This window comes from Amblyraja radiata, unplaced genomic scaffold (genome assembly GCF_010909765.2).
Source record: "Amblyraja radiata isolate CabotCenter1 unplaced genomic scaffold, sAmbRad1.1.pri S119, whole genome shotgun sequence".
NCBI classification, from domain to species: Eukaryota; Metazoa; Chordata; class Chondrichthyes; order Rajiformes; family Rajidae; genus Amblyraja; species Amblyraja radiata.
The window spans coordinates 293,260-311,453 of NW_022630105.1; the positions used below are offsets into that span (position 1 = coordinate 293,260).

General features: G+C 41.4%; 1 protein-coding gene across 1 annotated transcript; it reads right to left on the reverse strand.

Moving 5' to 3' along the window:
- Window positions 1-4,761: 4,761 nt before the first annotated feature.
- Window positions 4,762-17,936, reverse strand: LOC116969195 (ribonuclease inhibitor-like). The gene is made up of 9 exons (XM_033016109.1): window positions 17,649-17,936; window positions 12,192-12,743; window positions 11,009-11,480; window positions 6,548-6,634; window positions 5,900-6,070; window positions 5,576-5,746; window positions 5,302-5,472; window positions 4,991-5,158; window positions 4,762-4,849 (listed from the first exon to the last, which is right to left on the reverse strand). The coding sequence occupies exons 1-9, from the start codon at window positions 17,800-17,802 to the stop codon at window positions 4,762-4,764; spliced, it is 2,034 nt and encodes a 677-aa protein (XP_032872000.1). The 5' UTR covers window positions 17,803-17,936.
- Window positions 17,937-18,194: the final 258 nt, after the last annotated feature.

Here is an 18,194-nt window from a genome sequence, read left to right on the forward strand (position 1 = left end):
ATTACTAGAAAATATAAAGCATTATTCAATGCTAATTTCATACCTTTATTAAATAAACTTAATACGTTGATTAAATTTTGGAAAACACTTCCCTTATCATTATTAGGTAGAATAAATGCAATAAAAATGATCTTCCTACCACATTTACTATACCTATTTCAATCTATACCGGTATATATACCAAAATATTTTTTTTTTAAATTAGACTCTAATATTACTAATTATATTTGGGACTATAGATCACATAGAATCACAAAAAAACACTTATGTAAACCAAAAGAGGTCGGGGGACTTTCACTTCCGAATTGTATGTATTATTACTGGGCAGTGCATATTAAGAATATGATTTATTGGTTGGATAGTTCTACCCAACAGACAGAATGGATAAAAATGGAGAAGGAGGATTGCCATCCTTGTAATATAGGAACGATCCTCTTCTCCCCAAAAAAACTGAATAACACAATATATAAGAAGAACCCAATTATATATGGTACAATAAGAATTTGGAAACAAATAAAATTATCTTTAAAATTAAGAAATCTATCACTGTTAATGCCAATAGCGAATAACCCTTTATTTAAACCATCTCTTATTGATAAGACATATAACCAATGGGAGAGTCTCGGAATTAGAAGGATCGGGGTAAATTAGAAGGAACTTACCATCATTCCAACAACTACAATTAAAATTTAAATTGAAAAAAAACAATATTTTAAATATCTTCAGATTTGCGATTTCGTGAAAAAAATATATACAAGGATATCAAAAAGTAACTCCTGACTTATTGGAAGAAGCAATGAATATTGAAGCTGACTCACAAAAATTAATATCATATTTATATAATAGTATTCTAAATATAGACCTACCATCGACAGAGGTACTTAGAGAAGAGTGGGAACGGGAACTAATGATAAAAATTACGAAGGTTAAATGGGAAAAATACCTGATATATATTCACAAATGTTCAATTAATGTAAGACATAATCTAATTCAATTTAAAATTGTACATAGATTATATTATTCAAAAACAAGATTGAACAAATTTTATCCAAATATATCCGCCACTTGTGATAAATGTCTAGCCCAAAAGGCAACTATAACACACTCCTTAGTTTCCTGCATAAAACTTTATAGATTTTGGAATGATATTTTTGAAATATTTACAAAATTATTCAAGACAAGAATGGAACCTAATACTGAAATGATTATATTTGGCGTAATGGAAGATGGGAATAAATTGAACACATCTCAAAATCTATTCCTTAACTATGGTTTAATAATAGCAAAAAAATTCATTCTTAAATTTTGGATGGGTACATCAATACCAACGCTTAAAATGTGGATTGCAAGTATATTGGACACCGCTCATCTTGAGGAAATGCGATTCCTCCTAATGGATAAATCAGACCAATTCATAACGAGTTGGTCTCCATTCGTCGTTTTTTTGGCATCATATGGTGCAACACAATTGTAAAAAATAACTGTTTCAGGACTGGACGAGGGTTGGTCAAGATTATAAATAATGATTTCCTTTTCTTTTTTATTTTATTTTCTTTTCTCTATTCTCTCTCTCAACTTTCTTCATTTACTCGTTTTCTTTTTTCACACACTATATATTTCACATCTTTCTATCCTTTACTATCTAACTTCTTTTTCTTATTCTAATCTTTTTTCAGTGTAACAAAAAAAAAAAAAAAGAAGTTGTACATAAAATGTATTATGAAAATATATATTAGGCACTTTGGTGCCATATGACTGTACTTACTTCTAATAAAATAAAATATTTAAAAAAAAAAAAAATTCGGCCTCTTTTGGTTAACACAAGTGTTTTTTTGTGATTCTATGTGATCTATAGTCCCAAATATAATTAGTAATATTAGAGTCTAATTTAAAAAAAAATAGATTGAAATAGGTATAGTAATTGTGGTAGGAAGATCATTTTTATTGCATTTATTCTACCTAATAATGATAAGGGAAGTGTTTTCCAAAATTTAATCAACGTATTAAGTTTATTTAATAAAGGTATGAAATTAGCGTTGAATAATGCTTTATATTTTCTAGTAATCTGAATACCCAAATATTTAAATTTTTCTGTTGCGATTTTAAAGGGGAACTTCAGTAAGTGTGTAGGTTCTTGAGGTTTTAATGTCATGATTTCACTTTTATTCCAGTTTATTCTATATCCAGAAAAAGACCCAAATTCCTCTATTAAGTTTAATAAATTTGGTATGCTCGTTTGTGACTTTGTAATATATAAAAGTATATCGTCTGCATATAATGAGATTTTATTCTTTGAGTCCCTGGTATTATAGCCCTGAATATTCGGATGAATTCTTATACTTTCAGCCAGGGGTTCTATCATAAGGGCAAATAGCAGGGGTGATAGTGCACATCCCTGCCTATTACCCCTTGATAGTTGAAATTTTTGAGATAACATGTTATTAGTTAAAATTCTTGCCATTGGTTTATCATATAATAATTTTACCTATGTTATAAAATTCTCTCCCATATTAAATTTTTGTAGTACTTTATATAGGTATTGCCACTCTACCTGATCAAATGCTTTCTCTGCATCCAAAGAAATAATTGATATATCTTCTTCCTCTACTTTATGCGAGTACATTATATTAAACAGGCGTCTCAGATTATTAAATGAGTATCTTTTAGGTATAAACCCCGTTTGATCAGGGTTTATCAATTTACTAATATATTTGCTTAATCTTCTTGCTAAAATCTTTGCCAACATTTTCTGACCTGTATTTAAAAGTGATATAGCTCTGTACGAGCCCGGTTCTTCTAAATCTTTATCTTTTTTTGGAATAAGCGTAATAGTTGATTCTGTTAGTGTTTCAGGTAGTTTGTTTTCTTTAAAAGCATGGGAGTATAAATTAAATAAATAAGGGGTTGTTATCTCCTAAAATTCATTATTAAAACCATCTGGTCCCATTTTTCAGCGATTTTATTGTTTCACCTATTTCTTTGATTGTAATTTGAGCTCCTAGTTCCTCTTGTTCCAAAAGGTCCAGTATTGGAAGATTACAGTTATCTAGAATTTTTTTTATTTTACTACCTTCTATTTTAATTTTAGATGTATATAAGTTTTGGTAAAATTGGGCAAATCTATTATTAATATATTTAAGTAGTATTAGTAATTCACCTTTCTCTGATTTAATTTTGGTTATAGTATTTTCCTTTTCTTGTTTTTTCAATTGGCGAGCTAAAAGCTTATGTGGTTTGTCACCAAACTCAAAATGTTCCTGTTTTGTAATTTGGAATAGTCTTATTACTCTTGCCAATAAAATTCGATTAAGTTTAAATTTCAGTAATATTATCTTATTGTGTTTATCTGTCGTGGAATCTTTGGCATTATCCAACTCTAACTGTCTGATTTCTTGTTCTAACAACAATTGTTCTGTCTTATTCTTTTTATTTTGAAAACTTTGATATGAAATTATAATTCCTCTCATAAATGCCTTAAAAGTTTCCCATAATAAAGAAGGCAAAGTACCTGGTATATCATTTGTATCGAAAAAAAGTTTCATTTGTTGTTTCAAATATTGATAGCCTTGCACGTCATTTAAAATATGTGTATTAAACCTCCAAAAAAATTTTTTACCCGGCATTCCCTCAAATTTTACTGAAAAGGGGAGGTCATTTAAGAGTGAGGTGAGGAAAAACGTTTTCACTCAGAGAGTTGTGAATTTGTGGAATTCCCTGCCACAGAGGGCAGTGGAGGCCAAATCACTGGATGGATTTAAGAGAGAGTTAGATAGAGCTCTAGGGGCTTGTGGAATCAAGGGATATGGGGGGAAGGCAGGCACGGGTTATTGATTGGGGATGATCAGCCATGATAACAATGAATGGCGGTGCTGGCTCGAAGTGGCCTCCTCGTTCACCTATTTTCTATGTTTCTATGGTTAGGTATCGTATAGGAAGTCCGTTCATGTTTGAGAAGAATAAAGAATAGTTGATCCAGTGCTCGACTCAGTGTTTTACTGAACTAGACTAAGGGAGTGAGCTGCAGGAGCATAATTACAGAGCCAGCGGGAGATAATAGATGCACTACATTCAATATTTGGCCAGGTACCGTTTCTGAGCCGCCTAAAGTGGAGGAAAAGTTTTGTAACTGTGACTCCTCTTGAGGCTGACATTACAAGTGAAGCCCGAATCTGCATATGGGATGATACCTCCCTCAACTACCAAGGGACTAAAGGCAAGTGAGAAACTCCCTCCTGGTGTAGACGCAAGTTGGGCCAGATGGAAATGCCTCAAGCGATTGAGAACTGGTGTTGGCAGTCAAGGTGCCTCTAAACAAGTTGGGATATAACTCCAACGATGTCACCTGCGAATGTGCTTTTGAACCACAAACATTGCAATACCTGCTGAAGTGCCCTCAACTGGAAAACCAATGTACATCAGCCGATCTCGCTGCCGACAATGAAGATGCCGAGAAGTGTGCTTAGTCCTGTATGAACAATATCATAATCTTGTGATGTTGACTAGATAAGAAGATGATAAAGTCACATCCTAGATTGCTGCAATTCACCCGTGTCAAACTGGGGGCAGATATCCGGCATCAGCAGCAGCGCCTCGTGTCCGGGTCACGTGTCAATACGGCTGCTTCTCACGTCACAGCCCACCCGGCCCGAGCCGGGAACCACTGGGGTTTAATCCCGGAGCGCGGTCGTTTAAAGGGGTGGGCGAGAAATTGGCCAAAATGATTCCTACTCCCTGGGAGGTGACGTTCACACATGGAGATGTTCACAGCTCCATACTCAGCCCGGGTCTGATTCCACACAGACTCTCCAGCTGGTTCCGTCCATCTGCACTAAACCGATTCCTCCCCAGCCTGAAACAGTCGAGGAACAAAGAGCAAATGAACAAATTAAACAACAGTGTCAATAACAGGGGACTGCGATTAATATTTCAACACTACTTAAAAATATCACCAGAGAAGCCAGAACCCTGATATTTTAACACAAATACTCACCTGATCCGTTCCAGACTCGGGAGGGCAAGTATGAGGCGGCGAAGAGAGGCAACAGATCGGTCTGTGAGGGAGTTTGATCCCAGCTCCAGCTCCAGCAGTGAGAGCCTTGTACTAAGAGCGGAGGCTAGATCATCGAGTCCAGAATCTGTGAGATTGATACTGTCCAGCCTGGAGATGAGAGAGTGAGGGTCACAGAGACAGGGTGCGATGCAAATCTCCAGTGTTTATCAGTGACACTAATACAAATCATATTAATGTTCAGTGCCAGACACCCAGAGACTGCACATACAATCTCATAGTCTGAAACTTACCACAGTCGCTGTATTTCACAGTCCGAGTTCCTAACACCCGCTGACACCAGTTTCACTCCAGAGTCTCCCAGTTCATTGTTCCCCAGTTTCAGCTCTGTCAGTGAGCGGTTTGTGCTGAGAGCGGAGGCGAGATCATCGGCTCCAGAATCTGTGAGACCAACAGCCCACAGCCTAGAGATGAGAGAATGAGGGTGAGACAGGAGACAGTGCAAATATTTATGTTCGGTGCAGATACCCAGTGACTGTAAACACAATCTCGCAGTCTGAGACTTACCCCAGTCTCTGTATTTTACAGTCAGGGTTCCTCAGAGCCGCAGACACCAGTTTCACTCCAGAATCTCCCAGGCCATTCCCTCCCAAGTCCAGCTCCGTCAGTGAGGGGTTTGTACTGAGAGCAGAGACGAGATCCTGGGCTCCAGAATATGTGAGACCGACAGCGTCCAGCCTGGAGATGAGAGAGTGAGGGTGAGGGACACAGAGAGACAGGAGACGGTGCAAATCCCCAGTGTTTATCAGTGACACAATTACTGATCATATTACTGTTCAGTGTCAGACACCCAGTGACTGTAAACACATTCTCTCTCAGTCTGGGACTTACCACAGTTTCTGTATTTTACAGTCCGGCTTCCTCAGAGCCGCAGACACTAGTTTCACTCCGGAATCTCCCAATTTATTCTCAGTTAGCTCCAGCTCCGTCAGTGAGTGGTTTGTACTGAGGGCAGAGACGAGATCCTCGGCTCCAGAATCTGTGAGACCGACACATTGCAGCCTGGAGATGAGAGTGTGTGTGAGGGACACAGAGAGACAGGAGACGGTGCAAATCACCAGCATTTATCAGTGGCAAGATTACTGATCATATTAATGTTCAGTGTCAGACACACAGTGACTGTAAACACAATCCCTCACAGTCTGAGACTTACTGCAATCTCTGTATTTGACATTCCTGGTTCCTCAGAGCTGCAGACACTAGTTTCACTCCAGAATCTCCCAGGTCGTTTCCTCCCAGGTTCAGTTCCATCAGTGAGCGGTTTGTACAAACAGCGGTGACGAGAATCTTGGCACCAGAATCTGTGAGGCCGATACGCCACAGCCTAGAGATGAGAGAGACTGAGGGTGAGGGACACGGAGAGACAGGAAACAGTGCAAACCCCCAGTGTTTATCAGTGACACAATTACTGATCATATTAATGTTCAGTGTCAGACACACTGTGACTGTAAACACAATCTTTCTCAGTCGGGAACTTACCCCAGTCTCTGTATTTTACAGTCCGCATTCATCAGAGCCGCAGACAGCAGTTTCACTCCGGAATCTCCCAGCCTGTTCCCTCCCAGTCTAAACACAAACAGACAGAGTAAGAAATAATCTGAAACCAACTCCTGGGCTGGAAAAACTTTTTCCAAACTGATATTTCTGAAAGCACCGCAAATGATTGAATAAATACATAGAAAATGGGTGCAGGAGGCCATTCGGCCCTTCGAGCCAGCACTGCCATTCATTGTGATCATGGCTGATTGTCCCCAATCAATAACCCGTGCCTGCCTTCTCCCCTATCCCTTGACTCAACTAGTCCCTAGAGCTCTATCTAACTCTCTTAAATCCATCCAGTGACTCGGCCTCCACTGCCCTCTGTGGCAGGACATTCCATAAATTCACAACTTTCTGGGTGAAAAAGTTTTTTTCTCACCTCAGCCTTAAATGACCTTCCCTTTGTTCTAAGACTGTGGCCACTGGTTCTGGACTCGCCCAACATTGGGAACAATTTTCCTGCATCTAGCTTGTGCAGTCGTTTTATAAATGTATATATTTCTATAAAATCCCTCCTTATCCTTCTAAACTCCAGTGAATACAAGCCTAGTCCTTTCAATCTTACCTCATATGACAGTCCCGCCACCCCAGGGATCAATCTCGTGAACCTACTGCTTCAATCACAAGGGAGACTTTAAACTAGAACGGTTGGGGCGAGGGACTCAAATAGAGAAAGCTAGTAGACAGAATGGGAGGCAGGAAGCAGAAAAGGGAAGCACTCGGGCACAAGAGAAAGAAAAAAAAGGAAATAAACAGAGAATAAGAGGCGGGGGGTTTCTTAAATGTGCATATTTTAATGCTAGGAGCATTGTAAGAAAGGTGGATGAGCTTAGAGTCTGGATAGACACCTGGAAGTATGATGTTGTGGCGATCAGTGAAACATGGTTGCAGAAGGGCTGTGATTGGAAACTAAATATTCCAGGATTTCGTTGCTTCAGGTGTAATAGAATTGGAGGGGCAAGAGGTGGAGGTGTTGCATTACTAGTCAGGGAAGATATTACAGCAGTGCTTTGGCAGGATAGATTGGAGGGCTCATCTAGGGAGGCTATTTGGGTGGAACTGAGAAGTGGGAAAGGGGTAGCAACACTTATAGGGGTGTATTATAGACCGCCAAATGGGGATCGAGAATTGGAAGAGCAAATATGTAAGGAGATAGCAGATATTAGTAGTAAGCACAAAGTAGTGATTGTGGGAGATTTCAACTTTCCACACATAGACTGGGAAACACATTTGGTAAATGGGCTGGATGGTTTGGAGTTTGTAAAATGTGTGCAGGATAGTTTTTTGCAGCAATACATAGAGGTACCTACTAGAGGAGTGGCAGTGTTGGACCTCCTGTTAGGAAATGAGACAGGACAGGTGGCGGAGGTATGCGTTGGGGAGCACTTCGGGTCCAGTGATCACAATACCATTAGTTTCAATATAATTGTGGAGAGGGTCAGAACTGGACCTAGGGTTGAGATTTTTGATTGGACAAAGGCTAACTTTGATGAGATGCGAAATGATTTAAAAGGAGTGAACTGGGACATTTTGTTTTATGGGAAGGATGTAGAAGAGAAATGGAGGACATTTAAAGGGGACATTTTAAGAGTACAGAATCTTTATGTTCCTGCTCGGTTGAAAGGAAACAGTAAAAAGTGGAAAGAGCCCTGGTTTTCAAGGGAAATTGGACATCTTGTTCGGAAAAAGAGGGAGATCTACAATAATTATAGGCAGCATGAAGTAAATGAGGTGCTTGAGGAGTATAAGGAATGTAAAAAGAATCTTAAGAAAGAAGACATGAGGTTGCTTTGGCAAGTAAGGTGAAAGTAAATCCGAAGGGTTTCTACAGCTATATTAATAGCAAAAGGATAACGAGGGATAAAATTCGTCCATTCGAGAGACAGAGTGGACAGCTATCCGCAGAGCCAAAAGAGATGGGGGAGATATTGAACAATTTCTTTTCTTCGGTATTCACCAAGGAGAAGGATATTGAATTATGTGAGGTAAGGGAAACTAGTAGAGTAGCTATGGAAACTATGAGTTTCAAAGTAAAAGAAGTACTGACACTTTTGAAAAATATAAAAGTGGATAAGTCTCCAGGTCCTGACAGGATATTCCCTAGGACATTGAGGGACGTTGGTGTAGAAATAGCCGGGGTTATGACAGAAATATTTCAAATGTCATTAGAAACGGGAATAGTCCCCGAGGATTGGCGTACTGCGCATGTTGTTCCATTGTTTAAAAATGGTTCTAAGAGTAAACCTAGCAATTATAGGCCTGTTAGTTTGACTTCAGTGGTGGGCAAATTAATGGAAAAGATACTTAGTGATAATATATATATAAGCATCTGGATAAACAAGGATAAGCATCTGGATAAACAACCACTTAAAATTAGGAACAGTCAGCATGGATTTGTGCCTGGAAGGTCATGTTTGACTAATCTTCTTGAATTTTTTGAAGAGGTTACTAGGGAAATTGACGAGGGTAAAGCAGTGGATGTTGTCTATATGGACTTTAGTAAGGCCTTTGACAAGGTTCCTCATGGAAGGTTGGTTAAGAAGGTTCAACTGTTGGGTATAAATGCAGGAGTAGCAAGATGGATTCAACAGTGGCTGAATGGGAGAAGCCAGAGGGTGGATGGTTGTTTGTCGGGTTGGAGGCAGGTGACTAGTGGGGTGCCTCAGGGATCGGTGTTGGGTCCTTTGTTGTTTGTCATGTACATCAATGATCTGGATGAAGGTGTGGTAAATTGGGTTAGTAAGTATGCAGATGATATCAAGATAGTTGTGGATAATGAAGAGGATTTCCAAAGTCTACAGAGTGATTTAGGCCATTTGGAAGAATGGGCTGAAAGATGGCAGATGGAGTTTAATGCTGATAAATGTGAGGTGCTACACCTTGGCAGGACAAATCAAAATAGGACGTACATGGTAAATGGTAGGGAATTGAAGCATACAGTTGAACAGAGGGATCTGGGAATAACCGTGCATAGTTCCTTGAAGGTGGAATCTCATATAGATAGGGTGGTAAAGAAAGCGTTTGGTATGCTAGCCTTTTTAAATCAGAGCATTGAGTATAGAAGCTGGGATGTAATGTTAAAATTGTACAAGGCATTGGTGAGACCAAATCTGGAGTATGGTGTACAATTTTGGTCACCCAATTATGGGAAGGATGTCAACAAAATAGAGAGAGTACAGAGGAGATTTACTAGAATGTTGCCTGGGATTCAACAACTAAGTTACAGAGAAAGGTTGAATAAGTTAGGTCTTTATTCTCTGGAGCGCAGAAGGTTAAGGGGGGACTTGATAGAGGTATTTAAAAGGATGAGAGGGATAGACAGAGTTGATGTGGATCAGCTTTTCCCTTTGAGAATGGGGAAGATTCAAACAAGAGGACATCACTTCAGAATTAAGGGACAGAAGTTTAGGGGTAACATGAGGGGGAACTTCTTTACTCAGAGAGTGGTAGCGGTGTGGAATGAGCTTCCAGTGGAAGTGGTGGAGGCAGGTTCGTTGGTATCATTTAAAAATAAATTGGATAGGCATATGGATGAGAAGGGAATGGAGGGTTATGGTATGAGTGCAGGCAGGTGGGACTAAGGGAAAAAAGTTGGTCGGCATGGACTTGTAGGGCCGAGATGGCCTGTTTCCGTGCTGTAATTGTTATATGGTTATATGATGTCCTTCCTCAAATTAGGAGACCAAAACTGTACACAATACTGCAGATGTGGTCTCACCAGAGCCCTATACAACTGCAGAAGAACCTCTTTACTCTTATACTGAAATCTTCTTGTTGTGAAGGCCAACATTCCATTAGCTTTCTTCACTGCCTGCTGTACCTGTAAGCCAACTTTCAGTACAAGGACGCCCAGGTCTTCCTGCACCTCCCCCTTACCTAACCTAACCCCATTGAGATAATAATCTTCCCCCTTGTTTTTGCCGCCAAAGTGGATAACCTCACATTTATCTGCCCATCTGCCCACTCACTCAACCTGTCCAGGTCACCCTGCAAACTCCTAACATCCTCTTCACAGCCTACACTGCCACCCAGCTTTGTGTCATCCGCAAATATCTGTGTCTGTGGTGTTTGGTGACTTTCACCATTTAGTCTCATTCCCCGACGATGGGGAAATGTTCCCTGTGCAGAGAACGGCTGCAACACACCTGACACGGGGGAGGGGGGACGGAGTTGACCACCGCAGACCTTGAGGAGGGGGCGGGGGGATGGAGTCGATCACCGGTGACACGGGGGAGGGGGGAACGGAGTCGACCACCGACAACATGGGGAAGGGAACAGAAAGAGGGATGTCGTGCACTTAGGCAAAAGTGACAGCCGGCCCCATAGAAGGGGTGCAGGACGGAAGCACAATATAGTGAAACAATTTTTACAGTTCAGTGTTAGCGTCAAACGGACAGTTACCCCAAGTGCTGACACTGGTGCAGAACTGGTCCCAGCCGCTGGAGACCGTCACACTGAATGCGGCAGTACTCCAGATCGAGGTGTTTGATTGTATCACACAGTCCAATGACATGAGACAGGACCGCACAGTCAATCGGGGTCAGTTCCAGTCCACAAAATGAAAGTGTTTCCACACTTCCCAGTGTCTGCTGAGCCAGTGCACGATTCTGAGACTCAAATATGTAGTGCATTGTGTTCAGGAGGCTCATTTTATCAGCTTTAGTCCATGTATTTCCAGCCCGGCGTTTAACCTCCTCCTTCACCCAGTCAAGCACTCGGCAGGTTGTTTGTTGAGGAAATCGACCCAGAAACTCCTCCAGGCCCTGAGCTGCCCCGGGAGAGGCGAGACCAGCGACAAAACGGAGAAACACTTCAAATCTCCCATCTGTCGTGCTGTGGGCTTCACTGAGGAGTTTCAAAATATTTCCTGGATCTGGAGTCAGGAATTGTGCGAGTGCGGCTACAAACTCTTGGATGGTGAGGTGCGGGAAGGTGTACAACACGCTCCAGGCTGAATCCTCCCTCTCCAAAAGTTCCATCAGGAACCCGGACAGGAACTGGGAAGGCTGCAGATTGTATTTGATCAAATCTCCATCTGTGAACACTGTGTTCTTCTCAGCCACTCCAGTGAAGGCCATCTGACCAACCCTCAGTAACACCTCACGGGGGCTCGCAATCTCACGGCCGTGGTTTTTCAGGATGTTGTAAATATAGTCGCAATATAGTTGTGTGATGGTCTTGGGAACTCGCTGCGGATCCCAGTGTGTTTGTGTGAAGAAGGGGCCCAGTGTCAGGCCTAGGATCCAGCAGTAGGAGGGGTTGTAGCTTATGGTGTACAGAATCTCGTTCTCCTTTACATGTTTGAAAACAGCTGCTGCCACCGACTGATCTTCAAAATACCTGGTGAAATATTCCTTCCGTTCCTCACCAACAAATCCCAGGATTTCAGCCCAGACACTTATCTTCGCCTGTTCCAGTAAATGTAACATAGTGGGGCGGGTGGTCACCAGCACTGAACGCCCAGGGAGCAGCTTGTGCTGGATTAAACTGTACACAATGTCAGACACTTCAGACCGGGATTCAGGATCTGGGCACTGGTGCTGAGGTTCTGTGTCTTTCCGACTGTCAGCAAAATTGATTATGCCCTTGAATTCATCCAAGCCATCAAATATAAATAGCAATCCCTCTGGGTTCTTCCAGACTTCTCGCAGGATATTCCTAAAGTAAGGATACTGATCCAGAATCAGTTCGTTCAGGGTTATCCTGTCTTTAATCGTGTTTAAATCTCGGAATTTGAAACTGAAGATAAACTGGAATTGTTGGAATATTTTCCCTGTGGCCCAGTCATAAACAATTTTTTGCACCATTGTTGTTTTTCCGATCCCCGGAACTCCAGCCACAGAAGTCGAACTGCCTGATTTGGATTTCCTCGCCCAAAAGCTCTGGAATAACTGATCAGTTCGGATTTTTTCTAACTCTCCCCCGAGAAGTTCCTCTCTCCACTCTTCATGGTCCCGGCCTCTTGCCAACAGCTCATGTTCCACTACTTCCCGATCTCGAACAGTGAATATGATCGTGAGCTCAGCGTATCGATCAACCAGTGGGAACGCCTTAACCTTCTCCGTCATCAGGAACATGTTCACTCTCAATGTTTCCGTCTGTGCCTTTAGTGTCTCCCTGTGCATCTGCTGAACATCTTTTATCAGGTGAGATAAACAATAGTTCCAGAAATTAGCTTCATCATGAAAAGAAAAACAAATTCACAGTATCCTAATGTTACGGTTAATAGTTGACTTTATTATTGATTGTGTTAACTGCTTGCTATTGTTGGCTCTGAAAAAAATTGAAAAAGATATATGGACAGGTCAATGGATTGGAAAGGATTAGAGAGACACGGGGCAATCACAGTAGGTCAGGGTAGCTTAATTGGGGCATTTTGGTCTTTATGGACAAATTAGACCGAAGATCGTGTTTTCATACTGTATATGACACTATAAATCTATCACTACTCTAAGCTCTAAACTCAAGAGTATACAACCATATAACGATTACAGCATGGAAATAGGCCATCTCGCCCCTTCTAGTCCGTGCCGAACACTTACTCTCACCTAGCCCCATCTACCTGCACTCAGACCATAACCCTCCATTCCTTTCCCGTCCATATATCTATCCAATTTATTTTTAAATGATAAAATCGAACCTACCTCCACCACTTCCACTGGAAGCTCATTCCACACAGCTACCACTCTGAGTAAAGAAGTTCCCCCTCATGTTACCCCTAAACCTCTGCCCCTTAATTCTCAAATCATGTCCTCTTGTTTCAATCTTCCCTACTCTCAATGGGAAACGCTTATCCACGTCAACTCTGTCTATTCTTCTCATCATTTTAAAGAGCTCTATCAAGTCCCCCCTTAACCTTCTGCGCTCCAAAGAATAAAGACCTAACTTGTTCAACCTTTCTCTGTAACTTAGTTGCTGAAACCCAGGCAACATTCTAGTAAATCTCCTCTGTACTCTCTCTATTTTGTTGACATCTTTCCTATACAAAGTGGTAATGAAACAATATCCCGAAAAGCGAATAGTGTGAGAGTTATTCTGGCGTGCCGTCATTATTAGAGTGTACTTCCAATATTATTAGATAGTGTACTTCCAATGACCTGTCTATCAATAATTTATCAAAGCTCTATAGTCTAGCAAAGCTCAGGATATGTATGTCCCTGTTAGAGTGAAGGGTAAAGCAGGCAAACGTAAGGAAGCTTGGCTTACGAGGGAAATTGAGGCGTTGGTCAAAAACAAGAAGGATGCGTGGGACAGGTAGAGGCGGAGTTACCCCAGCTTTTTGTGTCTATCTTCGGTTTAAACCAGCATCTGCAGTTCATTCTTACACAAACTGAAAAAGTCGATCAGTATGGCAAAAAGGGGCCAGGAGATAGATCTGGCAGGTAGCATTAAGGACAATCCCTAAAGATTTTATAGATACATAAGGGGGAAAAGGTTGACGAGAGAGAGTGGGACCTCTCAGGAGTCAAAGCAGTCACCTCTGTGTTAAGCCACAGGAGATGGGCAAGGTCCTCAATGGGTATTTTCCTCTATATTTAACGAGGAAAAAGATAGGTCGCAGGAACTTGGGGCAGTCAATGGAAGTCTTGAGAGCACTCAGTGTTACCGTCGAAGAAGTACTGAAGGTACCGTCATGTATGAAGGTAGACAAATATCCAGGACTTGATCCGACATGTCCGAGGATATTGCGGGAAACATGAGAGGAAATTGCAGGAGCCTTGGTTGAAATTTACGAGTCGTCCTTAAATACAGGAGAGGTGCCAGAAGACTGGAGTGTGGCAAATGTTGTGCCTGTTTTCAAGAAAGGCTGCAGGGAAAATGCTGGGAACTGTAGGCCGGTGAGCTTAATATCTGCAGTTGGAAAATTATTAGAGTATTCTGAGGGATAAGTTATACAGTTATTTGGGTGGGCATGGGCTGATTAGGGATAGGCAACATGGTTTTGTACGTGGGAGGTCGCGTCTCACAAATCTGATTGATTTTTTTGAAAATGAGACCAAAAAGGTCGATGAGAGCAGAGCTGTAGATGTTGTGTAGATGGATTTCAGTAAGGCATTCAACAAGGTTCCGCATGGTAGGCTGCTCTGGAAGGCTAGATCGCATGGGATCCAAGGAGAGGTAGCTGAATGGATAGCAAATTGACTTCATGGATGGAAGCAGAGGGTGAGAGCGGAAGGTTGCTTCTTGGACTGGAGGTCTGTGACTAATGGTGTGCCTGCTGGGCCCGTTACCGTTTGTCATCTACATCAATGATTTGGATGAGAACATACAGGGGAAGATTAGCAAGATTAGGCAATTGTTTGCCTCGCTTTGGTTAAAAAAGAAGTTTGAGTTCACAAAATGAATTTTGGTTGTCAGGTGGCTGCTTGCTGCCCAATTGTTTGCCTCGACTTTTTTTTAAAATTTGTGTTCACAAAATGAATTTTGGTTATCTGGTGGCTGCTTGCTGCCCAATTGATTGCTTCGCCTTTTGTTAAAAAAGGTTTGTGTTCTCAAAATGAATTTTGGTTGTCAGGTGGCTGCTTGCTGCCCAATTGTTTGCCTCAACTTTTTTTTTAAAGTTTGTGTTCACAAAATGAATTGTGGTTGACACGTGGCTGCTTGCTGCCCAATTGTTTGCCTCTCCTTTTGTTACAAAAAGTTTGTGTTCACAAAATGATTTTTGATTGTCAGGTGGCTGCTTGCTGCCCAATTGTTTTCCTCGCCTTTTTTTTTTTAGGTTTGTGTTCACAAAATGATTTTTTGTTGTCAGCTGGCTGCTTGCTGCCCAATTGTTTTCCTCGCCTTTTTTGTTTTAGGTTTGTGTTCACAAAATGATTTTTTGTTGTCAGCTGGCTGCTTGCTGCCCAATTGTTTGCCTTGCCTTTTGTTAAAAAAAAGGTTTTTGCTTACAAAATGAATGTTGGTTGGCACGTGGCTGCTTGCTGCCCAATTGTTTGCCTCGACTTTTTTTTTTTTTAAAGTTTGTGTTCACAAAATGAATTTTGGTTGACACGTGGCTGCTTACTGCCCAATTGTTTGCCTCGCCTTTTGTTAAAAAAAGTTTGTGTTCACAAAATAAATTTTGGTTGACAGGTGGCTGCTTGCTGCCCAATTTGTTTGCCTTGTCTTTTGTTTAAGAAAAAGTTTGTGATCACGAAATGAATTTTGGTTGACTGGTGGCTGCTTGTTGCCCAATTGTTTGCCTCGCCTTTTGTTAAAAAACGTTTGCGTTCATAAAATGGTTTTTGGTTGTCAGGTGGCTGCATGCTGCCCAATTGTTTGCCTCACCTTTTGTTAAAAAACGTTTGTGTTCACAAAATGAATTTTGGTTGGCAGGTGGCTGTTTGCTGCCCAATTGTTTGCCTTGGCTTGGCTTTTTAAATCGTTGCACCAGTTGGCTGCCACACCAAGAATCCATTCGGCCCACAATGTCTATACTAGCCCTCTGGAAACCAGTACCTTCGGCCCGCAACAACCAACAGAAAGCCCCCTCCCCACTGATGAGCAATATTGGAATTGGTGGAGAGGTGGAATATTGCGATCGTGACCAGCCCTCCCGTGTGATGCTGGGACCCAACGGGTCCCACTTAGTCTAGTATATGTATATATATATATATAAAGGACTTGGATAGAAACATAGATGAGCTGGTTAGTCGATTTGCAGACACAACCAAAGTTGGTGAAATTGCAGACAGTTGGGATGGTTGTCAAAGTATGTAGCGGGAAGATTAGCTGCTAAAATAGTCAGAACTATGACAAGTGGAATGAAATACAAAGGGCAAGTGTCATGTGTTGCACTTTAAGAAATCAAAAGGTATAGTTATGGCAGCAATGCCCACGATAGGGTTGATGTGCAGAGGGATCTTTGTGGTAAAAACCCATAACCCCTGAAAGTGCCGACAGTAGATAAAGTGGTAAAGAAAGAATATGCTATGCCTTCTCCTATTAGGGCATTCAGTATGAGAATCAAGAATTCCCACTGCAGCTTTACAAGAAAAAAAGGATAGTGCTGGAGTAACTCAGGCAGCATCCCTGGAGAACATGGATAGTTTTTTGTCTTGTCAGGAAACTTCCTCAGAGTGTTTATAGTGGGGGTGGGTGGAGAAAGCTGGAAGATCAGCTACGTCACAGTGCCAGAGACTCTGATCCTGTTTGATCCACAGTGCCAGTTTGATCCTGATTTCGGGTGCAGTCTGTGTGGAGTTTGCACCTTCTCCCTGTAACTGCCTGAATATAGATTTGAAAAATTCTCTTTTAAGGGGCCTTTTCTTCTATTTCTACTTTCCACCTTTTCTTTTTTATTTTATTTTTTTATTTTTATTTTTTATATCCACACTTCACATTTTTCTACTCTCTACCATCTATTTTCCACTCTTTCCCCTTTCTATTGTTTTCTTTTTCTTGTCTTGCCTACTCATAACATAAAACTAGAGGTTGTACATAGAATGGATTACGGTATGACATAGTTGGCACCTAAAATTAGGTGCCACTGTATTGTTTTGTATTGTATTAACTTCTAATAAAATAAACAAAAAAAAAAAAAACAAAAAAAAAAGAAACGTACAAAATTCTTATGGGGTTGGACAGGCTAGATGCAGGAAGATTGTACCCGATGTTGGGGAAGTCCAGGACAAGGGGTCACAGCTTAAGGATAAGGGGGAAATCCTTTAGGACCGAGATGAGAAGAAACCTTTTCACACAGAGAGTGGTGAATCTCTGGAACTCTCTGCCACAGAGGGTATTTGAGGCCAGTTCATTGGCTATATTTAAGAGGGAGTTAGATGTGGCCCTTGTGGCTAAAGGGATCAGGGGGTATGGAGAGAAGGCAGGTACGGGATACTGAGTTGGATGATCAGCCATGATCATATTGAATGGCGGTGCAGGCTCGAAGGGCCGAATGGCCTACTCCTGCACCTATTTTCTATGTATCTATGATATAAACATTTGACAAAATAGGACTAGCGTGAACGTTTCATCGATGGACAGCGTGTACACAGTGGTCCGAATGTAATGGTTCTATGCTGTGTCTTCAAACTAAACTAAACATGCAATTGAATACCTTTCAGTTCAGCAGCCAGTTCCAAGGAAGCCTGCATGGCTTTGAACGATTCGATCAGATCACAAACTGTTGGAATCAGTTCATGGAATGAGTGCGGGTTGTGTTTTGATGATAAGAACAACTTCCATATCGAACCATGCATGTCCTGTACCATCTTCCCCCATTGCTTTCAGCAATTCCTCTCATTTGGAGAGCACGTTGTGCATTTTCACGAAGCGTTTCCATATCAGTTTTCGGACCCGGGGCTCTTTCTCTGTCACCAGTTTGAGGAGAATTCTGGAACTAGCCGCACGTTATCCTTTATTTGTGCCTTTGATGATTTGCTGTGAAGAGCGTAGAGACATGCTGTTATAGAGCTGTACAGCACGGAAACGGAACCCTCGGCCAACCTTGTCGATGGATTTACTGGAGTCACGGTGCCATAAATGATAGAAACATAGCGACATGGACAATAGGTGCAGGGGTAGGCCATTCGGTCCTTTGAGCCAGCACCACCATTCAATACGATAATGGCTGATCATCCAAAATCTGTACCCCATTCCTGCT